The sequence below is a fragment of the Neolamprologus brichardi genome, chromosome 3 (assembly GCF_056152115.1).
Source record: "Neolamprologus brichardi isolate AB-2024 chromosome 3, ASM5615211v1, whole genome shotgun sequence".
Lineage (NCBI taxonomy): Eukaryota > Metazoa > Chordata > Actinopteri > Cichliformes > Cichlidae > Neolamprologus > Neolamprologus brichardi.
Window position 1 is genome coordinate 31101537 of NC_142106.1, and position 13431 is coordinate 31114967.

The 13431-nt window shown below is 41.8% G+C and overlaps 2 protein-coding genes across 5 annotated transcripts in view; both read left to right on the forward strand.

Annotated features, from left to right (window-relative positions):
• The first annotated feature begins 295 nt into the window (after positions 1–295).
• nit1 (nitrilase 1) lies at positions 296–3166 on the forward strand. The gene is made up of 6 exons (XM_006805498.3): positions 296–492; positions 794–1027; positions 1229–1332; positions 1436–1572; positions 2068–2193; positions 2286–3166. Exons 1-6 carry the CDS (start codon positions 404–406, stop codon positions 2550–2552), a joined length of 957 nt encoding a protein of 318 aa, XP_006805561.2. The 5' UTR covers positions 296–403; the 3' UTR covers positions 2553–3166.
• Positions 3167–4358: 1192 nt separating this feature from the next.
• Positions 4359–13431, forward strand: part of clcn3 (Cl-/H+ antiporter 3) — a 41108-nt gene continuing 32035 nt past the window's right edge. For 2 of the 4 annotated variants that reach the window (XM_087836391.1, XM_087836408.1), the window contains exon 1: positions 4359–4610. The gene's annotated coding sequence lies outside the window, so the exon portion shown is untranslated. Of the gene's footprint in view, positions 4611–4867; positions 4928–13431 lie in introns of those variants that run through there. The other 2 variants (XM_087836407.1, XM_087836396.1) reach the window with 2 other exon arrangements.

Genomic DNA, 13431 nt, shown 5'->3' on the forward strand with positions numbered 1-13431 from the left:
ATCACATTTGACCACATCTGCCTTTCTTTCAAGTTGACCTGAAAATTTGTTTTTACTGCAACCACTTGGCAACTTCCTAAAACACCTCTATAGAGCAAAAAGAAAACAAAATGTTTATATATAAAATTACTTGATTAACCTTAAAAGTTCATGCTGCTCAGATAGTGAGCTGCCGTGGTGGAGATTTGCGCTCTCAGGGTGCTTCTTTAGCATTCTGTTAGTCACAGGCCAATACGATGACTCTCCACTAGGTGGCGCTGCTGTGCTTTATGTCTGAGTTCACAGGAGAAGAAGAATGAACCTTAATTCTTCCTGTTGAAGAGGACAGCAGAACACTGAAGTAAATGTTTATATGATGATACTAAAATCGCCCAATCAGGGAAGGTGACAGTGTCTGGGGCCGATGTTGACGCTCAGGTGCGTTTTGGGATCATCTGCAAAGTTTCTGGTCTCGTTCCCAGCTTTGAGACACAACACCAGGCTGCAAAACAGGTATGTTGTTGCTGATTATTCTTACAGCTGTGAGCTAGCCTTTGTAACAAAGTGTCATGAATTTGCAAATTTCGGGTTATGTCAGCAAATAAGAGCATAGAAACTTGAAGAGTTGGTTCAAATACTGATTTATTTGTAGGTTTTGTTTTACAGATGTCTACCTGTCCTTGAAAGCCACAGTGAGTGCAGTGAGCTGCAGTCAGTAACTGTATAACAGAGTAGTTAACGATCAGCTGTGGTGGTGGTTGACCTGAATGTTTTCTTCAGCCTGCAGCTGAAAAACAACCTCTTCTCTGCGCAGCATGTCCGGCTCACTTCACCCGCTGGCCGCTGTCTGTCAGGTGACAGCCACCCCTGACAAAGAGGCCAACTTCTCTGCCTGCAAACAGCTGGTGGAGGAAGCCAAGCAGCGAGGGGCCAGCATGGTCTTCCTGCCTGAGGGCTTTGACTACATTGGATCCAGCAGAGAAGAGACGCTGGCGCTGTCAGAGAGCCTGGCAGGAGGCACGATCTCAAGATACACTCAGCTGGCCAGGTAAACACACAGCCTTCAGGCTCTTTTATCCAGCGCCAACAATGAAACCCACTGGAGAGATTAAGTTCTCACTAACTGCTTAAATGCAATGTTAGTAAAATCAGCTTGTTAAGGCAAAATGTGCTCTTGGTTTCATAGTGTGCATGAACTGGAGTCAGCTGGAAACGTGTGGATAAGTATTTAAATCGCTGTTTCTTTCAGTAAGTTGGAGTTGTGGTTGTCTCTTGGAGGATTTCATGAGAGGGGACACGACTGGGAGGCTGACCGACGGATCTACAACAGTCACATCATAATTAACGATAGAGGTGCTTTCCGCTGTCTGCCCTCCCTCCCTCCCCGTCTCTGTTTAAAACCCCTTTAAAATAAATCAAATTCATTCACGCTGACACGCTGTCGTTTCCTCCACAGGTGACATCGTTTCAGTCTACAGGAAGTCCCACTTGTTCGATGTGGAGCTGCCAGAAAAAGGCGTGTCCCTCAAAGAAAGCGCTTTCACCATTCCTGGACCCTCCCTCGTGGCCCCGGTCCAGACTCCAATCGGAAAGGTGTCACTTTAAGGGATTTTAAACGTGCAAGTTAATTTTAATTCCTCTTATTAGATTAAACATTTAGGGGTTTAAATGTAAGCTAAGGTTGCTATAATCATGGGAATCCAGTCAGAATGCAAAAGAAAGCAGTGATTCTGCAGCTGGTTTTATTTTACAGTCCTTACATGTGTGCCAGGTGAGTTCAGTTAAGATAAAAGAAACTCAGAGAGGAAATGAGGGAAAGATGACAACTGAGAAAAAAGGTAAATGAAATAACAATATTTACTACAGTTTTTACGCTGGTTTCACAGAAACTTGAAGTTTCTCTTTGAACATTTGATGTTAAATATCCACCAAAAGTAAGTCAGGGTTATTTATCCTACAAGGTCTTGTTTGGACTACTTCAAAGATGATTATTTGCAGTGTTTGAAACACCAAAGCACTGATTAAGTGCAGTAACATTAAGGTGGCCACGTGCACTTTGTGTTTCTTCTGACCCTGTGCTTAATCCAGGTGGGCTTGGGCATCTGCTACGATCTAAGATTTCCTGAGTTGTCGGTCGCCCTGCAGAGACACGGGGCTGACATCCTGACATACCCGTCAGCCTTTACTGTAGCCACAGGAGCTGCTCACTGGGAGGTGAGCTGGCTCATTATAGGACAGCTGGATTGCTGTGAGATATAAACCAACAGTGTCCATAAAAATGTTCCTTTAAATGCATTCACACTCAGGTGTTACTACGTGCCCGGGCAATTGAGACCCAGTGCTTCGTCCTGGCGGCGGCACAAGTTGGACGCCACCATGAGAAGCGCTCGTCATACGGACACGCCCTGGCCGTGGACCCCTGGGGCGAGGTGCTGGGTGACTGCGGGGAGGAGAAGCCAGGTTTGGTGCTTGTGGAGGTGGACCTGGGGAAAGTGAGAAGCACAAGGAGGAACATGCCGGTCCAGCAGCACCGCAGAGATGATGCCTTCTACCACAGCCTGTCTCAAACCTGAGAGGAATGTGAGAGGTGTTTAAGGATGGATCCACAAATCAGGATGTCTGTAACAGCCGGCAGAATAAGGTGTCTTTTTTCACTTCAGACTTCAAGCATTAATAGGAGATCAAAAAAGACATCGTTGTGAGCTCAGAATCAACAAACCGAGGTGGTGGAAATTTTTCTTTCCTGTGTGGAAAGAAACCGTCAGTGTTTTTACATCAGTAGTTGACAGAAATTGAGGAAGTTCAAATTAGTTTTCTCTGCTCATGATGGAGAAATCTGAGATTTATTGATTTAAACTCTGAGTCATCAGTGTAGTAGGTCATCTTATTTCCAGTTATTAAAGCTCACTCACAGCCTTTTAGCTCTTCCGATAAAGAAAATAATTCTAAAATCATCCCACGAGTCTGTAAGTGACATTACTCCTTCTCATCAATAGGTGGAGCTGTTGGCCAGTAAGAGCACAGGAAGGGAGGAAAGCAAAATCTTGCAGTAAGAGAAGATATTGTGAAAGATGTGATGAGAAACAGCGGGGTTAAAACTGAATTGTTTTTCACAGTTAATTTATTAAAATGTGAATTATCTAAAAACATGACACTGTTTGTTTTCTTGTGTTCACTAATAAAAAAAAACGAGTCTTTGCTTTTCTTCAGTGATGACTTGTTTCTGTCTGATGGGTCAAAATCCCAGCTCCAGCAAGAAACTTATGCATACAGTTAAACATGTATAACAGCTCTAAATATGAATATTAATACGAGCAGTCATGCACTAAGGTTTAATGCTTGTTGGTGTAGTTTTCAGGTCCATGTGTGTACCCACAAATCTTTGCTTCATATTTGGGTAATATTCTTGCCTTATTTATTTTTGTAGGACAAAGTGACCACACAATAAAAACCTGCATGCAACCAGAAACACACACAATCAAATAAAATCAAATATTAATTAAATGAACCGGGATGAACACATTCAAGAGGTGTAAAAAAAAAAAAAGAAAGAAAAAAACCCACCTTTATTCTCAGAAAGTTTTGGTTTTGAACACATGAATGTATGTTGTTTGTTTTTTTCTTAATTGAAGCCCAGTATTTTATTGAAGAACAGTTGACAGCGGAAAATCGTTGCAACTTCCAGCAACCTCTAAAAGCTTGAAATTCCTATTTTCATCATATACATGGCTGCTGTTAGGGAATACATATTTTTCTCCAGGGATTGGTGTGATTGGTGTTGGCTAACTATTCTCCTAGGCCAGTGTGAGTGGGGCTTTAACCAGACAGACTGACAGAAAGACAAAAACACCTTACTTTAAAGTTGTGTTTTATTTTAATTTTAGTCAACAAGCTTAATTTAAGGCTTTATTTGTGGATTTAATTGCCACTTTTTCCATTAACTATGTCCGATTATAGTGTGTCCGCCCATCCCAGTGTCATGATTTGCTCTTTTGAAGGCCTCAGGGGAATTCCTTCACATCTGGGACAAAGTTCACTCAGACTGAAAAATGAGCTGGTTAGATTTTTATGGTCAAAGGTCATTGAAACTTCACTTCTTTCCATGGAAAAGGGTTGTCAAACAAGTGGTCCACTGGCCAGAAATGATGACTGTTTCTGGTGGAAGTAGTTTGGACAACCATGTTTCTGCACACTCCTCAAATTTGGACATTTCACAGTGTGCACAGGTTTATCCGTTGCATTGCATAACTAAAAACTGATTGAAATGGTTGAATTTTGCGTGATGAGTTAGTCGAACAACACAAGTCTGTGCAGCAGCGCCTTCGGTCGTCTCTGTGTGTTCGGTTGCAGTGTGGGATGAATAATTGATCAGCTGGCTGCTTCCAGGCTGCTGTACTATCACAGAGACGGTGGGTGGGAGCCGCTGTCCGCCGATGTCCGCCGCTGCTGCTGCTGGAATATGATGGGAACAGGAAGTGAACGTCACTGACACAGGAATGGGACTGAAAAAAGGAAAACACCACCAGGATGAGGAGAATGTCAAGCTCCTCGGCGTAGGAAACTAAACCCCGGCTTCAGCTCAGGAAAAGGATGAACTGCTGCGTCCGAGCTGGATTTGAGGCATCAGGAAGGTACGTTTGCTGTCATTTGCGTGTGCTGAGGTGAAGGTTAGCCCGCTGTGTGCTGGAGAACAGAGATGTGTGTTTCATCCTCCGAAGCTCTCCGTCCATCCACCCGTCCTCCTGTAGCTGTCAGATTCAGTGAACTTGGCTTCATTTCTCATCCTCACTGTCGAACAGGTGCTAGCGGGTTTGCTAGCTAGCTGTGGATACTAGCCTGGCTCCGCGTCGATGCCCCTTCAGTGGAAATTTACTGTTAGCCTGGCTGCACGTTTCACTGTGTTTTGCAAACAGTTTGCTGGAGTCAGGCCCTCGGGTTGCAGCTCAGGGTGAGTCTAGCAGGGGTTGTTGTCTTGTTGTTGTTTTTTTCTGGACCTGTTTGCCCTGTAATGCAGATGTAATAGTAGTGCACGCGCGGCTAACTGCCGAGCTCGTGTGGGTGCGAGAAAGGACTGTCGGTGCGATTCTGTTTCTGCCATGCTGGCTCTGACAGGGTTGTTTTTCCTCATTGGAGCCGAGGAAGCATCAGTGCGTCTGTACCTGTCCAGCTCTGGAGCTGAAAGCTGGCTTTTCCTTGTTTAATATCATATATAGGAGCATTTTTAAGTTATAACTCACTTACTAACGAACTGTCAGGGACTTTAAAAAAGTTGGTCTGCAGGTCAAGCACTGCATCTTTACAGTGGTGTTGTTGTCTTTTCGTGCACCAGATAATTCAGTATAATGTTATTAAATTAGGTTTTCTCTGGGGTGTTTTCTACAAAGTGGAAAATAAATTTGAAAACTGAGGAGTATTTTTTTTCAGGCATAATGCCCCCAAATCACTGAAAGTAGTAGCTTTCAAAAAGTGAACGTTTTCAGGCTTTCTGTGATGGGAAACTGGAGTTTTTTTGGGGGTTTTTTTTGTATCCTTGATCATTTGAAGTTGACCTATTATGCTGTCATGTGCATGAAGTCATAATTGTGGTCGCTGTTATTTATCACAACCATACAGGTCAGAATTCCAATACACTCATCATGTGCAGAAATATTATGGTGATTTTAAACTGTTCTTTTTCCAGGCTGGAATGATTATACAGCAATGAGTTTAAAAACAAATCTTGGTGCACAAGTTTGAATTTACTTCCGATTTTCTCAAATCCATTCAAAATTACATATATATGTAAAAGCTGAAATATATGCATACATTCCCACTAGTATTTGGTTAAATGTCCCTAAGCAAGTCACATCTCGATGCTTTTTGTAGTCATCAACAAGCTTCTGAATATTGGCTACTCTTCTTGGCAGAAGGAGTCCATTTAAATTGGTTGGTTTGCTAGCATGGACTCTGCTGTTAGGCGCAGTCCACAAATTTTCAATAGGGTTGAGGTCAGGACTTTGGGGAGGCCATTCCAGAAGCTTAATGTTAGCCTGATCGATCCAAAACCAGATCTGAAGTGTGTTTGGGATCATTGTCGGTTTGGACACCCAAATGTGTCCAGGTTTTATCTGTCTTGCTGCTGATTTGAGGTAAAGTTGAAGAATTTGGAGGAAGTTCTCCTTTATTATTATTCCTCCACTTTGTGTAATATACCAGTACCACTGGCAGCAAAACAGCTCCTGAGCATGATTCTACCACAACTAATGTGGTATGTTTAATGCTGACGAAGAGAAACGACCAGTTTTAGTTGATCATGATCACTAACAACAAGTTATTAAACCTTGGCCAAGTCAAGATAAAAATGTTGAAAAACACTACTTATTAATAGTTAAGTGAGTGTATGTATACTTTTGACTGTGTGTATTAGAGAAAATTCTAAATAAATTTAAAATTATTCAAAAACAAGAATTGGATGCGTCAGTTTCTTGTTCTTTCTTGTTTTTGAAAGAAATTAAAGATGTATGGTGGCAGCCCGGCGTTTAGCACTGTTGCCTCACAGCAAAAAGGTCCTGAGTTCAATTCCACCATTGGGCCAGTGTCTTTCTGTGTGGAGTTTGCATGTTCTCTCTGTGCCTGCGTGGGTTCTCTCCAGGCAATCATCCTTCCTCCCACAGTCCAAAGACATGCAGTTAGTGGGGTTAGGTTAATTGGTGATTCTAAATTGCCCATAGGTGTGAATATGAGTGTGAATGGTTGTCTGTCTCTATGTGTTAGCCCTGTGACAGACTGGCAACCTGTCCTGGCTGTACCCTGCCTTAGGAGAGCTGGGATAGGCGACTCTGATAAGGCTATGTGGAAGAGGATGGATGGATTAAATATGCATGTAGATGTATGCTGTACAACCATTTCACAATGGAGAAAGGCTGGAGCCTGTCCCAGTTACCATAGGGCAAAAGGCGGGGTACACCGTGGACAGGTCAACAGTTTTAGTTGATAATGATCACTGCTCACATTCACACCTATGGGCAATTTAGATGCACCAGTTAACCTAACCCCACTAACTGCATGTCTTTAGACTGTAGGAGAAAGCCGGAGTATCCAGGGAGAGAACCCACGCAAACACAAACTCCACACGGAAAGATCCCGGCTTGATGGTGTATGAGTAAAAAAAAGTTTGGTAGAAAAATATTTTTAAGTGGATATAATATAGAATTTTTCAAATACTTAAAAATGTTTCTCGTCAGGAACATATAGTTATGAAATCCACCGATTGCATGGTTGATAAATCATGCAGTTTTTGGTTGTGTTTAACTTCCTGAACTGTAACGAATGATCGTCACAAATGAAGTGTTGAATGCTGTTTTTAAGCAACTTTCAACACTTCAAAAGACTGAATTCAAAATAAATATAAACACAAAAACAGTGAATCCCCACTTTCACAAAGCTGGAATTACAATATATACTAATCAGTAATAATACTTTTAGATTTCTTTTAAGTCAGCTAAACATTTCTCCTATAAAAATCATGTCAAACACATGATGTGAAATTTGGGATGCTGCAGACACTCAGATATTCTGTGTGATTAGTGAGCCTGATCATGATCAGCATTCATATTAATATTCACTTTTATTCTATTCACGTAGCTCTGACACTAACTTGTTGACAAAGTGACCTTGACATTGAAAAAATTCTTAATATTATGCATAACCTCATGGTGATGTTCCCTTACTCTTGTATATCCATCTTTGTTTAAAAACCCGGTGTGTGCGTGTGTGTGTGTGTGTGTGTGTGCGTGCGTGCGTGTGTGTGCGTGCGTGCGTGCGTGCGTGCGTGTGTGTGCGTGCGTGTGTGTGTGTGTGTGTGTGTGTGTGTGTGTGTGATTTATGATTAGCTGGTAGTCCCGTCACAGCACAATCAGCATCTGTGGCGCTTTCACTTTTTCCACCCTGGCAGACACAGACAGGTCAGATCAAAGGCGCTGCAATGCTCTTTATCTGATTTGCTCTCTGCTGGGTTAATCAGCACTCAAAGCAGCTCGTTCAACTGTTTCTCTCTCTCCTATCCACTTATGACCCGGTCTGTAAGGTTTGCTGCTTGCTATGTTGTAGGTCAGATTACACACACTGCCTGAGACTGGTTGAACATTTACAAATCCTGCAAAGTCTCAGTTTTGTCTTCTTCCTTACAAGAAAAATACAGCCTGTGTCTTTAAGTAAGACTTGTTTTCATTGTTATTGACAGTAATAGAAGTAGTATTAGTGCTTTTGACTGCTGAGTATATACTTTTCTGTCAAGTTACTTCGGTGTGTGTGTGTATTCAGTAACCAAAATACAATCTCTTTTAAAGTGAGGCCTGCGGTTGTTGATGACAATTAATTTAGTTATTTTAAAGCTAAAGATTTACTGATACTTCAGTGAACTTATAAATAAAAACTGTCTGTAGTTGGAGTGCAGTCCCTCAAGCTGCCGACCTTTTACTGGTAGAGTCCTCCACACTACGTTAACTCTCCTGCTAGCTACCAATATGCCACTGTGGACGTGCTGTGTAGTAAACAACATGCAGTTCAGTTCCAGTTCGGGTTTATTTATGTAGCACCACTTCACAATAACAGTCACTGCAAGCAGAGCTTGATGTAGAAACTTAGTTGTCCACCTTAAAAATAACCTATAATGCAGTCATTAGGCAGTTATATATCTGTGTGTTAATATAAAAAAAGTCTGACAGTCAGTTGATCAGTGTTACTGGAAATGTGTATGTGTATGTACATACAGAATTTATTTTGACTGTGTACATTAGACAAATTTAGCTATTTATTGGTAATTTTAATTTGTTTGTTTGGAACAGGTCGCTCTTGCAAATGAGACATTGGATCTCAATACGACAACTTGTATAAATAAAGGTTAAATAAATAAATACAAATTAGAAGTCCTCTGTGGTCCTTGTGCTATCAGCACCTGTATTAATCTGTTGTTATTTAATCACATATTTGTTCTTTGTGATACAAAACTCGCTTTGGAGAAATGCATATTCTGCTCCCACCGTTTGAGAAACTGGGACCCGATCAATACTGAGTTTTAGAGGCAGTCAAGCTATTATTCATGCTTTTATTTCCTCTCAATTAGATTACTGCTGTGGCCTTTTAACAGTTATCAGTCAGAATACCACTTAATAGATTTCAATTTGTTCAAAATGGAGCAGCACGAATTCCTGCAAGAGCAAAGACAAGTGAACATAGTAGACCAGCTTTAAGGACTCTGCACCGGCTGCCAGTTTGTTTTGGAAGTATGTTTAACTCTACTGTTAAAGCCTTTCATTGTCCCAATATTGGCTCTGCAGTCACCTCCTGACTGTTCTGCACCGCCTCTTTAATACAAAACACAACTGAGTGTTTGCTGTTAGCCAGGCAGGCAGAAGAACCCGAACTTCACAACTATCTTCTTTTTCGTTACTCTTTTTTTTTTTAAACAATTGTTTGTTTTATAACGTCTAACTTTTACATTTTTAGGTTATTGTTAGTTTATCCTTGTCTGCTGAGTCACACTGCAAATACTCTCAATGCTGTGCTTCAGTCTTCACTGGTCTGTTTGAAAATTTAGATTTTAAATAGATGTGCAGATTATGTCTATAGCTCACTATAAGATAAATAACTTTATTATTATTAATCATACTTTTTATAATCATCTGCCAAACACATTGTCCACTTCGTATAGTTTTCTAAGTACATATTTAATGTTATAAACTAGGTACATGTAGTTTGAACCGTTGTGCCTTTAAGTTAAACCCAGTCACACAGACCTAGAGACGGGTTGGTGACTTTCTGGCAACCACCGGTCTCTAGGGAAAAGTGAGTATTCCCCAGCTGACATGTTCACCATCAAAGTAAAGATGTGCCTCCCTGCAGCAACCAACATGTTTCCATAGGTGCAGCTTTTACTCTGAAGGCAAATATTTTGCAGTTTGTGTTGCATCTTTCTCAGGTTCTCAACCGCTTGTAGAGCAACTATTGAGCGTTTGCAGACAAGTCTGAGTCCTCACTGCAGACCACAAGCAACCCAGGCCACCTGCCACTGACCAACACAGTCACAATCACAAGGTGGTCTTCAGTGCAGCACTTCTTTGCAACTGGTCTTTAGATCAATGTGCCTGGGCCTTTAGCAGTCTTCACAGACACTGCTATCAACTTTTAGCAACACTAGCCAACTGGGGAGAGAATACACTTTGCTTTTTGGGGGAGCTTTTTCCACTTGTAGCTGGTGGTTGCCAGATGGTCACAACCAGTCTATAGCCCCGTTTGACTACGGCCTATCTGATCAAATATATTATCACTGATAGTAGTAGTGTTATTATAAGTATTACCCTTATTACATTTTACTTTGACTGCTCGTTAAATAATTAGAAAACATTTTGGAAACGATCATTTCTATTGGGTGTAACTTTGGTGCTAAAGTGGCAGAAAAATGATGATATAAGTTGATTAAATGATACTCGTCTGTTTCATTAAACTAATAACTGCTTACATTTATTATATGTGCATGTTTGGCTGTATATGCGTGTGTTATTTTCTCAAATTGACTTCCCTGCATGACTTCACACCTTCAGCCATCAGTGTCAGTGACACAGTCAGAGCAGTTGGCCGCTTGTTGCTGAAGTGCTGTTAATTATGATGAGTGAAAGCCCCGTGCTGTGCTGGGGCTGCTCTACATCGGATGTTTCCCTACAAAACGATCCATATGTTGACCGCCCGCTGCCTATGATGGATACGCATGTCAAGTCCTCTCTGTGAAGGAGGTACGAGCCCGACCGTTAGAGGGAGGGTAAAAAGCTGAGTCACATCTCAGCAACAGTCGCCTGGGCAACACCTCCATAGTGACCGGCTGAAGAAAGATAAGGTCCCTCGCTGCTCAACTAGTTGTATAACATCAGCAGACCCTGCAGCATTTTGTTGCTGCGCTGCTGATTATGCCGCACTTATCAGCTTACCCTCAAACAGGGAGCTGCAATCTGAGTTGCTCGGTTGCAACTCCTAAATTATCAACACCCTCCAGTCTCCCTGGTGTAATTATTGTTTTGATCTCTGTTGCAGAGAAAGAGGGGAAACTTGAACAAGTACACTGCAGACTGTCATAATTATAGCTATCACATGGCACTAGCAGAGCTGAGTAAAAGAAAATATGATAGTTAGAAGTGAAGCTGTCCATCATTAAGAGACGCAGCAGCGTGGTTCATCTCATGCGTGCATTTTATTGTCTTAGCTTGCGATGCTTCGTGAGTCAGCACCCCTGCTGTGCTTAAATGTGCGCTTTATTTAAATGGCAGAATTGGCAGAGTATGGATCCAAGATCTTGGCGGTTTTTATGTAACTGGAGGTCAAACAGCGAAGAGAAAACAATCTCTGCCTCAGGGTTGTTTCTGCAAATAGGCTGAATTGAATTTCCTGACCGTACTGATTTGATAAAGCTCAAAGGGAAATCCCCTCTCACAGTGAATGAGTGTGATTGTTGGCTCGGGGAAAGTTTGTCTTGTCTTTTTTCCTCACATTGTGGAGTTGGTTCCAGTGAGGATTAGTGCTCTGTAGCTCCACCGTTGGCCTTTGCAGAAGGCTGTCGTGTGCTGTCATAACAAGTGTCAGCGTTTGTTTGTTGGAGGTGAGAGATTTTCACTACAGAACAGCGTCTGAAGGGAGGGGGTCAGTTATGAGAAACATGTTTGTGTGATTCCTGCGGGTGGGTAAGAACGGGATATTTAATGACTTAGCATTTTTATTTGATACATTTTGATCAGTTTGCATTTTATCATGCAAACTGAGCAGGATAGACGATGATAAATTGTGTATTAGTGCACAATTATTAATTGTGATGAGTAATAATTGAAAATTGCAGATCTGTTGCCGTCTGCTGTACATATGGAGAAAATAACATTAAAGAAATTCACATAGATGCCTCGTGAGGTAGGTGCTGCCAGATAGTGATTCAACTGCCAAATGCCATAGGCAGAAACCCTGAAACCAGACACTCACCCTGCAAGCCTTCACCAATCTGTCTGAGAATGATTGAAGTCAATCTGAGGCAGACCACGATCGTTGGAAACAGGTTGCCACGTGTCGCATGTTCCACTTCTGGGTGACCAGTTGATCATCACAGGCTACGTCCACACGTTTCTCTCGTTTTCTCTCCGTTTTGGCCCCCCGTCCACACTGAGACGGCATTTTCCCCAAGGAAAAACGCAGCGTTTTGAAAACGCTCTCGAAAACGCATTCATTTCAAAATGGAGCTGCCCCGTCGCAGTGTGGACACTCGAAAATGCAGACTTTCTAAAACAATGACACATTTTAGTCATGTGATGCAGTCATTTGACCAATTAAACAAAGATAGCGGGGGGGCATTATACAGCAGTTGTTTTGATTGCTCTCAATTTTGACAGATTAATATCAGTTTGTACGTGCTCCAGATAGCTTTTCTTCAAATTCTTTAATTCTCACTCGCTTGTGCGCATGCGCAGGACTGAAACATAAGCGTTTTGGGCCGTTTCAATGTGGACGCACAACTCTGTGAAAACGACTGAAAACGCTAGTGTGGGCGGGGAGCGTTTTCAGACGAAAACGCCGTTTTTAAATCTATCCGGGCTAGTGTGGACGTAGCCTCAGTTACAATGAAGCAGTTGCCAAATGTGACAAAAAATTCAATGCAACCACCGCTGCAGGGTGTGGAGAAGTACCTCATATGGTGCTGTTGAATGAAGGCTAGCAAGACAGGAGAGAGATTACTTGATGAGAGGCTCACTGCAGAGGCAGCTAATTATTTCTCTGTTGTTTATATGTCACAAAGCCAGGTTACTTATGTTTGCAGAGGATTGTATTTGATCTATATTTATTCTTTCAAAAAGCTGTTGTGTGTGTCTTTCTGTGGACCACACAATTCACTGCATTGTTAACACAACCTCAAAACATGCTGTGACCACCAGCTGTGACTCATACACAAAGACTTTCAGCAGTGCAGTGTGCAGAGGTTAAGATGCGCTTCATTTTTGGGGCGAATTTAAGGACGATGCCACTTAATTGTGACAGGCCCAGTTTGACTCTGGCCTGCAGTGGAAAGCTAGATCTCCCGCTATTCCCTTTTTCCCTGTCTACTTTTATACTATTATATTCAATCTGGATCCAATGACAGAATCTGTATCACTGATGGACATATGGTTATTTTAAAAGTCAATGTAGAGTTCCACAGTGAGTTCCAGTATCCCAATACTTAATGAAGAAAAAAAAAACTTCGTTATAATCCTGAAAAAGCAACAGAGCGGGGGAAAACTCTCAAACTTTATGCAGATATAATCTGACAAGGAGAAGATAGATGAACAATAGCGGTGCCTTCCCCGCTGTTTTTATCTTAAAACAGAGTTTTGCACCTTGACGTCTAAATTTAACTGGTTTCAGGAAGTAATATGAAGAAAAGCACTGTGTGGAGAAACACCCGTC